Here is a 12,020-nt window from a genome sequence, read left to right as displayed (position 1 = left end):
ACATTGCCAGGGGTGGGCGAAACAAATCTTAAATTTTTTATTTTTGGTGAGTATTTTATTTTTGAAAAAGTTGAAGTTTGGGTAAGTGATATTATTTTTGAATTGGTGGGAAAAACTGGAACGCTTGAAGTTGGAACTGCTAGAATCTGCTATTGTGTGGTGAATTTATGGGTGAAAATGTGTAAAGTTGACGAAACTAAATCGAAGCTCACGTATGGAAAGCTCGCTGGTGAGAATCGTGCGAATTGGTGATGTTTTTTTTTTCCTTAGATTTGGTCTCCAGAAACGTTCATTTTTAAAGCATATCGTAAAAACTCAAGACGTCGGGTAAATGACTTTTTCGAAATGAGTTTGTTGAATGAGGCTTTCCAACTGCTGAACTGCAAGGAATGAACTTTTTTATACAAAAATGTACTGGTGTATAAATGTAAAGCAATTGGACGCTCGCGTGCACGCGCCTGTTTGTATTGTGCGCGTGCCGTGGAGCTTCGAGTAGCGTGGACGTCACATGGTTATCATCACATCACGGCTTCCATCAAGTGGCGCTCCTCATCTCTTCTCTCACTTTTCCTACACTTTTGACTTTCGCTGTGACTTTTACGCAACTCGAAGTAACTTACTTGGATCTGTTCGGTTCTTTACCGATGTAGATCCGCGCACGGCGCGCTCCCGGGAACCCAGTGGCGGACTTCCCCTGCCGGAGGCGGAGAAATGCCCCGGGCGGGATGTGCTCCAGTCGCAAAATCCTGTGGAGCCTTCTCCTCCTGTCGGTGGTGGAGGTGGGCCTGGGCGTGGCGAGCATCGTGCTCGGAGCCGTGGGCATCAGCTGGGTTCGGGGGGAGTACAAGCCGCAGCAAGGCGACGCTTCGCCGGTGTGGAGCGGACTCTGTGTACGTGACTTCATTTCTTACTTTTTTTTTTTTTTTTCAGTGAGAGGGCTACGAATCATGAGATGTACTGTGCATATTTTCGTTTCCACGTGAAAAACACAGACAGGATGGTGACATCGTCCTCGGAGTTGTCATGTTCTAGCAGGCGTATTTTTGTTACAATTTTTGGCAAGGGTTTTGCTTTTTTGCTCTTTTTAAAATTGATTGACAGTACTGGCCAAGAGTTTGGAAACACCGTTAAATTCCGCATTTCATTGTCGTTATTTGTTGTTGATTAATACTTAATTCGTCAATATTATGAAAAAATATTGATGGAGTTCTTTGGTAAAGACAAAACAGTTAACAGTTTTTTTGTCCCCTGATAGCTTAATGATGTGGATAATGTTTAATAAATAAATTATCTATCTATCTATCTATCTATCTATCTATCTATCTATCTATCTATCTATCTATCTATCTATCTATCTATCTATCTATCTATCTATCTATCTATCTATCTATCTATCTATCATCATATGTCTGTCATTTTAAGCATTTTACTGTGATATAGTGGGGTTTTGGGTCCGGCCTTATAGTGTGAAGTATTATAATGTATGCCTTAAATGCAGTCTTCTCCCTTTGGTACATTGTGAATTGATTCTAAGAGAAATTAGATAGACTTGTATTCAGTGTCTGTGTTTGAGGGAGCTAAAACAACAAATCCATTCCACCAAATGACTTGAGCCGAAGTTATTTGCTTTCCCACTATCTCCTTTTTTCACCACTAAAAATTGATTCTCGGGAGGTGGGAAAATGCTCCATTATCTTCATTATGGTGTACTTCCGTGTGTCTGTACAAAGGGTGGAATATTTTATTTATTTATGTATTCATGAATCTGCATTTTTCTTGCATTGTTTCACCCTCACTGTTATTTTGGCAAGGGTATGCAGAAGGGAGAGTAGCTGTCAGCATGAGCCAAGAAACCTCCTGCTGTTGATTGGCTAAGATAGAGTAAACTGACTCAGAGCGGGTCACTTTGCTTGATTATGGTTGCGTTTTTCCCTCTACAAAACTCATTTGACTGCTTTCAGCATTTAACGAGGGCAAGAAGACAGTGAACCTAAAAAGGCTTTCTGTTCGATGATGCTCATTGACTGCCATTTATAATTTAAAAAAAGTCCCATATAAGAAATCATGAGCATGTGAGTATTTTGTCTGTATGTGCCCTTTGATTGGATGGTGACCAGCATCAAAATAGCATATGAAAATAGCATGTATGTTATTTCTCTTTTTCAGTTTCTGCTCTGCGGGATGTGTGGGGTGTTATGTGCTCGAAAGAGGACCGGCCTTACTGTGAGTACACTAATGCTTTATTTTGATATTCATACTGTCTTATACCCCCTTCTACAGTGCCCAATGGAGCAAACGTGCTGCAATTGGCAGAAGACTACAAACATGAATAAGACACACAAAAAAAAATGCAAACACATTGTCAAAATGCAGCAAAAAAAAAAAAAAAAATTTCAATGGATGGGGAAAAGAGTATATAGTGGTACTGCAACATCAGTAAAATTACTTGTCACAAATATAAGAATTGAAGTTAAGAGATTCATAAAGGAAGAGTTGAAGGGGTGGGAATAAACCTATTCTCGTGCTCTCTCACTCTCTCGCTTTTTTTTTTAGTAAGTACCTTTTTTTTTGTTGCACCCCTGCAGTGTGACTGACTTATCACTGGTTTTCGGTCCCACAACCTTGCGCATAGGTGTCAAATTCCAGTCCTTGAGGGCCGGCATCCTGCATGTTTTCCAGTTTTCTTTTCCCAACACACCTGATTCAAATGGTCAGCTTATTGACAAGCTCTGCAGGAGCTTGAGAATGACCCTAATCATTTGGATCAGGTGTGTTTGAGAGAGGTTTGAAAACATGCCGGCCCTCTAGGACTGGAGTTCAATACATGTGCACTAGTGGCATCACTTCCTTTGGATGGTGTCAACTTGCAGCATATTTTGTCACTGCAGCTGTTTTGAGTGCTTTTTTAAACATTTATTTGCATTTCTGTTGTTTAAAAATTGCATCTGTATAATTTTTTGCGATTGCATATTTTTCAGTGTTTTTATTTAAATGTGTTTGCATTTTTAATTTTGCAGCTGTTTGTGCGTGGGTTTTTTTTGTCGTTTGTAATCTTGCCTCAAATTTGTTGTGATTGCGTTTTTCTGCTACGCTCCATTTTGTGTTTGGATTTCCAGTTTGTTTTTCCTCATTCTCATCTTCGTAGTGTTCTGTCGGTTTGGCCCCTTTGGCCACCTTACATTTGTCTTTAGATGGAGCCTATTTTTGTTGCGGCAAACAGGAAGAGGACTCCAGCAGCTTGACACATGGGGAGCCTTGATTATTATTTAATGCTTTTAACCCATTTGTGTCTCTTGCTTCTTCACCTGCTATTACACTTAATTTTTGCCCTTTTTTTTCTAACAATACTACCTTTGAAGAACCTCTTTTTTTGACACTTTGGCATGTTATGCTGTATATTGATTACCCTATAGTATGTTGTTATGTCTGGAGTGTACAGTGGGCTCTGTGAAGGACGTCTGAGGAAAGCGGAGGCGGCAAGCAGTCACCTCTCCTCTTCTCTTTCTGTGTCTCTTTCAAGTCCTCGTCTTTCCTCACTGGATGTGTTCTTGTCTGGCTAATGATGGATCAATGTCAGCACATTGGAAAAGAGACCTTTGCTTCACCCTGTACTCACCTTCACTTATTGCCTCTTTCTCCATCTCTCACCGCCACCCGCGTCTTCATCGCTGCACCCGTCCCTCTGCTTTCAATATTCTTTCTGTGCTCATCTCTTTTCTTGCCCTCCCTCGCTTCATGCCTTCGGGCCAATGATCGCATTAGCTTAGTTTGGTTCAGGAGACCTGCCAGGCACTTTGAATGGTAATGGCTGAAATTGGAGATGTCCTTTTCAATGTGGTTGAAGGCAATGAAGGCACCTCTGCTCACTCCAAAGAGACAGAAGACAATACTCAGTAAATCAGCGTCACATGATTATTTGACTTGTTGCTGGGATTCAGAGGTAGCCCTATGCACAATGCACAATGTATTCTTTTTTTGATGTGCAATTGACATTCATCATTATCACAACTAGAAAGTATTTCAGGGGAATTGTGTGTGAATGCTGAAATGCTGAGTTGAAAAAAAAACAGACATGGAATGAGGTAAGGTATTTTATCAACAATATGTTGATAAAAATGTGAATGCTACTGAATGATAGAAAAATATTGAAAGATATTCATTTTTGTGAAACAATATTAAAATATTTTGGCAAAAATCTGATAGACATTGGTGGAAAAATGTGGAATGCTACTTAATGATATGTACTAATATAGAAAAATATGGATTTATGTGGAAGTATATTGAATTATACTGAATTATGCAGAAATTCAAATCCAGCTCGCTTTGGCCTACCTGTGTAGAGTTTTCATGTTCTCCCTGAGCCTGCGTGGTTTTTCTCCGGCTTCCTCCCACACTACCCCCCAAAAAACATGCATGGCAGGTGTATTGGACACTAAATTATCCTTAGGTGTGATTGGGTGCGTGAATGGTTGTTTGTCCCTCTATGCTTTGTGATTGGCTGGCAACCACTTCGGATTGTTCCCCGCGTACTGCCCTTTGACAGCTGGTATGGGCACCAGCAAGCCTGCGGCCCTCCTAAGGATAAGTGGCTCTAGAAAATGGATGGATGGATGGATGGATGGGTATTGAAAAGGTGTGTAATTATTTAAAATTATATTGAAAGATGTGGAATGATGTGGAAAGATCTTGGTGTGAAATGTGCTATGAAACATGGATTTCTTTGTATTTGGGAATTGTGAGAATGTTGAAAACCATTCCTTGAGTGAATTGTCTGAACTGAACATTTGACATTTTGAATGGGAATGATGTGAATCTTGAATGTTTTATTGAAAATGAATGGGAATTTTATTGCGTGGAAAATGTGAAATTGTGATCAATCTGTAATATAAAACACATATTGTGTTATTTTTTTCTTCAATATTGCACCTTTGGTGTGTAATCAACATTTCTATGATAAACAAGGTCATTGTTTGGATTTGTTTTTCTTCAATTCATCTTTATTGTTTCCTCAGATGATTTTATTCTCAGCGTGCTGCATCTGTGGTCTGATTGGTGGCATCCTCAACTTCCAGTTTGTCCGTGCGCTCAGTAAACGACCAGACTCCATGCAATCTATCCACCTTGCTGCCATGACACTGGCCTGCCTGGGTAAACTGGACACATAGGCGGACAACTCAGATGACCAAATGATATACGGCTTACATTTTTCCATCTTGTCTATAGGTATCTCTTCATGTACGCTATCCACGTGGCTCACCTGTCGTCTGGCGAGCTCTGAGCAACAGAGAATGTTCTTGGAACGGGAGCACTCCCTGCACCATTCACATGAAATGACAGAGAAGGTAGCAAAAAAAAAAAAAAAAAAAAGACTTCAATATCCTATTGATGTACCGCCTGTGTTTTCAAAACAGGATGTCCTGGACAGCTCCAGTAACGGTATTCCTCAGATCTCCTACAACGGACACAGCGGTGCGTCACCATGACGACAACTTGAATCACTCTTTGTGCTATAGAACGCATAGCTGTCCTGCAGGCTGCAAATGCTTTGACATACAACAATATTCATCACAGGAGGGACTGCAGACAGTGAAGTGGGATTTTTATTTATGCATTTTTTAAGCATCGATGGACTGACCAAAGGGGATGAATTGATATTGTAGCCTGAAAATAAGGAGCAGAATGATTTAACTCGTTTTTTATGCTGCCTCAAAACCAGTTATTTAAGCTTTTTGCGGAGAGTGGGTTTGTTGGAGGCTCGTTAGGAGACAGTAAAATTTTGGAATGTGAAATTAAATTACAGTAAGGCACATTAGACTGCTTTGTACAATGTCCGTAACATTACGTACACCTACTGTATCACGTGATTAATTGAAACATTTCATAATTTGTTTCTTTAACATTACATATTACAATCAAACCAACTAAAATTATATTGATATCAATTAGGTTTGAATCAGCATTCTGAAAAGTATGAGAATGTTTATTTTTGAAGATTTTCTGTTGCTTTGTTGAGCCAAGGAAATACATGAACTTTTTTTTTTATTCTTATTTGTATGCACCACTAGTATTAACACCCCACAATAAGCTGATGATCCTATTCTTAAATGAATACCAGCTTGGCGGTCCAAACACTGAAATGTTATCCTCAAGTAATAAATTTGATCTCTGCATTTGAGATAATGTTGGATAAGTATAAGCTAGTGCAGGTGTACCTAATGAAATGACTATGATAGACGGTAAGCACAACCTATTTTTCTATATGCTTCAATAAAAGTCTAATACAGCATCTGGAATGAAAAAATACACGTGTGTGTGTGTGTGAGAGGGATCTTATTGTAGTACCACAGGTGAAAAAAACAGATTCAATGAGGATCCGTTGGTGAACCGCGAGTCAGCGCTCCCCTTGAATCGACCTTATGTAACATTGGTGCAGCTTACACTGAGCATGGTGGCTAATTACAGCATGCACAAGTTACTGAGTGATCATTTGTGGTTTAGACTTTCAGAAATGATACTTTCTGAATTACAACATCAGTTGTTTCACTGTATAAATTGATACAATATATTTCTAAAAATTAAATATGGAAAGGACTATGAGAGAATTTGCGTCCCCTATATAGTGAGCGGTTTGGATTCCTGGTCTTCATCCACCGGGTTGAAGCTCCCAGTCTGGGAAATTTGTGGTTACTGAAGTTTTAGTCAGAATTACGGTAAGAGCAGGATCACTTCCCGTGTAGGGATGAGAACACCCACATCACTTTGGGTAACAAAAACATGTTTATTTTCATCCAATTGCCTTTTAGTAGTGTTCATCACAACTGTCCTTTATACATGTATTGGAGACTGAAATTTTTTCTTTAACATTCCTGTGTTGGACCTAATTAGATTGCGACCATTAGTCTAATATTTTAGTTGATTACTAAAAGAATGTTGGGCAGAACTAGGGATGGGTGAGTACCAAAACCATGTGACAATATCAAGCCAAAAAGGCCTTATTTTAAAGGTAAAGGGTACTTATGGAGATTGCTAATACCAGACAGAGATACTTAAAGTGAACATAATTTCAAATTTTTTTTTCCCCAACAATATGTTCTATGTACCACCACTTTAGTCTATACCACAGCATTCTGATTAATAACGGCACACATGTTTTCTGAGTTAGGTTATGTGACGTTCAAAAGCTGAGCCGTAATTGGTTGTGACCTGAACCTTGAGCAACTGCGATGTCATTTTCAGTCAACAGGAAGAATAGTAAAATGGATTTTTAAGAAATGGTTGATTTGACTGCTTAATTAATTTTACAAAAACGTATAATTAGTTACACCACTGTCTTTCGATTAAGGAGGCTGCATATATCATGTTATTGTAAAGAAAAATTTGGGGTTGATTTTCCCTTTGAAGTAAAAAAAAAAAAAAGTCCTGCTCTGCAATTTGATACATTTCTGAACTATTATTTGTATCAGAAAAAAATATTTTGCACACATTTTCTTCACTTTATTGATTGTTATTTTGTATATCAAAATACTAGTTTTATTAAGACTCAGAAATGTTGAGTTCTCAAAGAACGAATTTTTGTACCAGTTTGGGGCTGGGAAATATTGATTTATTTATTGTCTGACTATGCGACGTATAAACAAATCATATTGGACATCATCTTGAAATATATCTATGTATCCTTTTTTTTGTTGCGTTTCTGTTATTTTTATCTCCCCGATCGGTTTTTATTATACATCCTCACCAGTAGAGGACAATCTAAACATGAATTGAATGTTACCCAACGCGGAAGTTGCCTCATTGAATTTCCGGTGTTCCTTCGCAATATGGCGAACATGGAGCATGCCGAGGGCGACCAAAAACACGTGAAAATGTCGAGCGAAACCCCAGATACTTGCCCTCAAAAGCCAGCGATTGAGGCGTCCTCTATCAAACTGGAAGTTTTGGCTGAGGTTCCCTGCATTATCCCGTCTTTTGCCGCCGCATCCGAACTTGTGTCAGCGCCTTACTCGTGTCTGGTGATGAACACACGTCGAAGACACGTCGTCCTGCCGCCAATGTACCTGAACAAGAAGAGGACAGCAATACGAGAGGAGCTGCAGGCCGAGTTGCTCAAGTTCTCACCGAGGTGACCTCATAATTTCAATATTCTGGTTATTATTCGTTTGTGTGTGACGTCAGACTTTTTCCTAATCTACAGTAACTTGTGAAATTTGGGCAACAGTTGTGAGCGTTTGATAAGACTGTGTTAACAGTCCAAAACCTCACTTACAGAAGGAAACATATTTTTTGAGACACATTGTAAATTTATGTTTTGACCATGTGGAATTTCATGCTCCCTTTTGCAGCCTGCAAGGTGTCCCTCTCGCTTATGACAATATACAGGTTGTACGCCGCCATGGAGATATTTATGATGACATCGGCTACATCCACATGGACATACAAGCGAACTTTATTATATTTCAACCTAAACAAGGAGATATATTGCTGGTGAGTTGCAATTAATCAAATTGAAAATGACATTGCAATATCATAAAATGCAGTTTCTAAAATCACAAGTGCTACTATTTGGGGGGGAAATAACTTCTTTTTGGTCACTGTTTTTTGTTTCTTTATGTGCTTAGTACTTCATAAGGGCAGTCAAAGTTTTTACATATTGTTTCATGAAACATTACAGGTGATATTGTGTATTGTCCTAATCAGATTTATGACTAACTGATTTAGGATCACACCACACTTGTTTGGTAAATGTGATGTTTTGTCATGTTTGGAACTAGTTAAGACCTGTCACATGGGTCTGGCAGAGTCATCCATTTTGAGAAAAAGCAGACACTCTTCCGCTTCCCACAGAATAAGGCTACACTGCTGTGTATGTAGTACATAAATGCTTATTTTCAATGCCTTTCATATTAAATGATGTATTATGTACCGTTTGCATCATTCACTGCCATCGGTGGCTATATAAGTAAAAAATCTGTTGTAATTGGTCTTGCAATGAATTAGTTAATCTACCATAAACAAATACTCTGGAATAAGACCTTGAAAAAAAATGGATGCAGCCTTAAGGGTAAAATGTATTTTTCCAAGTCATTTATGCCAATTTGCTTTTGCCTTTTCTCTTAGTAGAAAAATTGCAAGAACGTCATACGACTTGTGTTTTGACCTCCAGGGGAAGGTGAATAAACTGGGTGTGAGTCACGTGGGCTGCCTGGTCCACGGCTGCTTTAATGCCAGCATTCCTAAGCCCAACCTGGTATCTGTGGATACCTGGAGGGATGCTGGACCCAGAATCGGAACTGAACTAGAGTTTGAAGTGAATGCACTCGATGCTGACTCTGCGGGCGTGCTGCTTATAAGAGGAAGGCTGAGCAGAGCCAGGTATGTACAAACAGGATGTCAATATGTTTTTTTTTTATTTTTTTATAATTATTGTTTTTTAGAATTCATGATGCACTTGTTTACTCCATCGAGTCATTGAATGGATTTTTAGGGCATTTTGTGATGGCGTATTTATCCAACTTGACTGACTTATTTTGCAGTTCTAATAGGCATTAGGTGTTATCAGATTGTGATGGTATAATAACTTGAAGCAAAATTTCACACCATCATGGTATTGAAATTAGGTCTAAAATACTTAATTTTCAAATATTTTGTTTAAATAGCTTATTTTTCCCATTAAACGGTTGTTACAATAATATTCATCATGCTAAATGAAAATACTTTTGTAAAAAAAAAAAATCAAAACATACCTCAAGTGAGCAAAACAATAGCTCAACAATAAGTGTATACTGCAGATGAATTATTTCTGTTTGAACACATCGAATTTGAAATGACACATGTGCACATTCTATAAAAGAAGTATACATTTACAGCACAACACTAAAAATATATTGATTTGAGATAAAATGACTACTCACTATTATCATTAGTACAGTGTGAATATTTGATACACTTGGGCGTTTATTGTCTGCACACACACACACACACACACACACACATGAATGCACACATGTGCATGCGCACTCATTCTGTCTCACTCTCTAACTTATAGCGTACTTGCGATGTTCATATGAAGACTGCATTATGTCAGTATAACAACAATATATTGAATTTGTCAGTGATGAGTGGTTCTTTTGTAAATGAGAAATATCTTGTCTTTCAATCTTTTTAGTTGTGCTAGTTTTTCAGAGATTATTTGATACTGCAATTTCATGTGAAATGACAATTTAGCTTGTTCTAGCTTTTTATTTATTATATATATGCATTTTATTTTGATAGTAAAAAAAAAAGTCAAACTACGCTTCAAAATAAAATGTGGGAAATCAAGTAATTTATGAAACGAACAGCATTGGGAGGATTTTATTTTGAAAATTTCCCCAGAAGCGTGGTTGTGACAACGATCTAATTATCATTTACTAAATCATTGCCCCACAATTAGGCTCACCGCGATGTGCATTTATGTAAAAGAAGATATGTTATTTTCCCCCTCGATTGACTTTATTTTTTCTGCAAGATTGAAACAAAAACGTTAGATGAAGTTGTTAATAATGTTCCTAAGTCGTCAGGTTTTGTTGAATAAGAGTAGATAGACAATGATTCATATTTTGATGTTTAAAAAAAAAAAAGACGTTGATTTGAAAGTATGCATCTCGGATAAAAGTATGCCTTGGACGCAGGAAAACGGATCCAAACAATTGATTGTGTCAATTAATACAAACCCTTTTCAAGGAAATAAAATAAAAACCGTTTGTGCACATCAGGGTTCAGGAATTGTTGGCGTTTGCCGACGGCTGCGATTCGGGTATCACCGTCGATCAAGCCAACCCCGAGGGCGGCAACCCGGGTATCACCGTCGACCAAGCCGAACAAAAAGAGCCAGAATCTTTCGCGGAACCGAGCGAGGAGTCTGTTGTCGAAGACTCCACCAAGAAGAAAAAGAAGAAAAAGAAAAAGGATAAAATCAAAGAAGAAGTGGACAGCGACGGTGGCAACACGGTCCAGTTGAATGGAGCGGAGAACGACATAAATGGTGGGAAAAAGAAGAAGAAGAAGAAAAAAGAAACGAGGACAAAAGAAGAAGAGGAGCCAGTGCCGCTCTCTGTTGTGGAGGTTCACGCTAGTGACTCCAGCGGTTATCTCAGCGACAAGCCGAAAAAGAAGAGGAAACGAGAAAAAGAGGAAAAACTCATTGCAAGCGTTAGTCAAGATTCTGAAGAACCCAAACCAAAGAAAAAGAAGAGAAAAAGTGATCTTGCTTAAAAAATGACTGATCTGATTCAGAAAGTCACTCTTCAATGCCTTAAAAAAAAAAAAGAACCTTCGGCAATCTGAAGTTGCCAGTCTTGGCCAGATGAGGGCGCAAAACTGCCTCACAAAGCAGTAGCAGGAGCCTCCTCATCCCTGACGTCACCATCGTTGTCCTTTCCAACTCCACAAAGTTGGCAACTGAGGAAACATTTGATAAGGACTACAGGAAAAATAACAATGTTTCATATCAAGGGCACCAAATGTGTTGTAATTATAAACCTAAAGAATATGTTGAATAAAATCTATTGTTTTAAACAATTTTCTTCCTCATTTTTGAGAACTGCACAGATATATGCCCAGACATTTTGTAATCGCTACTACAAATATTTCATGATTCATTCGCCGGAAAATTGCGTCACTGATGACAATGCTGATCAGTATGCATTTAATGTTCTGCAAAGGAGTCACAATAGCAGCATTCAGCTTGTCAGTTGCTTATTTTCTAAATCATTTGCTCTTAATTTGAAAAGAATGTCACAGCATTAAGAAGCATTATATTGCTGAATCCCCATTGAAATTTCATGTTTCCCCTAAAGTTTGTTTACTACAATGCAACAAATGTGTCTTATTTTAGAAAGTGGGGTCAAATATTGGGTCACTCCTTTTTTTTGACCAATAATTCGATCATTTTTACCCAACGGTTTTTAATGGCATCAACTGCTTTTTGATGGTGTTTTATGCTGACCAATGAGTGTCAAGTGATGAAGCGTCGAAAGACA

At 38.4% G+C, this 12,020-nt stretch overlaps 2 protein-coding genes across 3 annotated transcripts; both read left to right on the top strand.

Annotated features, from left to right (window-relative positions):
* The first annotated feature begins 525 nt into the window (after positions 1-525).
* Positions 526-6,272, top strand: tmem196 (transmembrane protein 196). Of its 2 annotated transcripts, XM_088405200.1 has the most exons (5): positions 526-890; positions 2,167-2,223; positions 5,013-5,148; positions 5,224-5,342; positions 5,412-6,272. In XM_088405200.1, exons 1-5 carry the CDS (start codon positions 726-728, stop codon positions 5,481-5,483), a joined length of 549 nt encoding a protein of 182 aa, XP_088261326.1. In that variant the 5' UTR covers positions 526-725; the 3' UTR covers positions 5,484-6,272. The 2 variants fall into 2 exon arrangements, with proteins under 2 accessions (XP_088261326.1, XP_088261325.1); XM_088405199.1 differs by having other exon boundaries at positions 5,224-6,272.
* Positions 6,273-7,815: 1,543 nt separating this feature from the next.
* Positions 7,816-11,559, top strand: polr1f (RNA polymerase I subunit F). Its single transcript, XM_088405022.1, has 4 exons — positions 7,816-8,122; positions 8,343-8,484; positions 9,164-9,372; positions 10,755-11,559. Exons 1-4 carry the CDS (start codon positions 7,821-7,823, stop codon positions 11,251-11,253), a joined length of 1,152 nt encoding a protein of 383 aa, XP_088261148.1. The 5' UTR covers positions 7,816-7,820; the 3' UTR covers positions 11,254-11,559.
* Positions 11,560-12,020: the final 461 nt, after the last annotated feature.

Source organism: Hippichthys cyanospilos, chromosome 21, assembly GCF_059441005.1.
Source record: "Hippichthys cyanospilos isolate Australia breed blue-spotted pipefish chromosome 21, RoL_Hcya_1.0, whole genome shotgun sequence".
NCBI lineage: Eukaryota > Metazoa > Chordata > Actinopteri > Syngnathiformes > Syngnathidae > Hippichthys > Hippichthys cyanospilos.
This window is presented reverse-complemented; position numbering and strand designations above follow the sequence as displayed.

Bases quoted from the DNA above. Each gene is read 5' to 3' on its own strand.
- tmem196 (XM_088405199.1), top strand. From the start codon at position 726: ATGTGCTCCAGTCGCAAAATCCTGTGGAGCCTTCTCCTCCTGTCGGTG. The intron at 891-2,166 runs GTACGTGACTTC...TCTCTTTTTCAG, and splicing joins CGGTGTGGAGCGGACTCTGT to TTTCTGCTCTGCGGGATGTG. The intron at 2,224-5,012 runs GTGAGTACACTA...TTGTTTCCTCAG, and splicing joins GAAAGAGGACCGGCCTTACT to ATGATTTTATTCTCAGCGTG.
- polr1f (XM_088405022.1), top strand. From the start codon at position 7,821: ATGGCGAACATGGAGCATGCCGAGGGCGACCAAAAACACGTGAAAATG. The intron at 8,123-8,342 runs GTGACCTCATAA...TCCCTTTTGCAG, and splicing joins TTGCTCAAGTTCTCACCGAG to CCTGCAAGGTGTCCCTCTCG. The intron at 9,373-10,754 runs GTATGTACAAAC...TGTGCACATCAG, and splicing joins GGAAGGCTGAGCAGAGCCAG to GGTTCAGGAATTGTTGGCGT.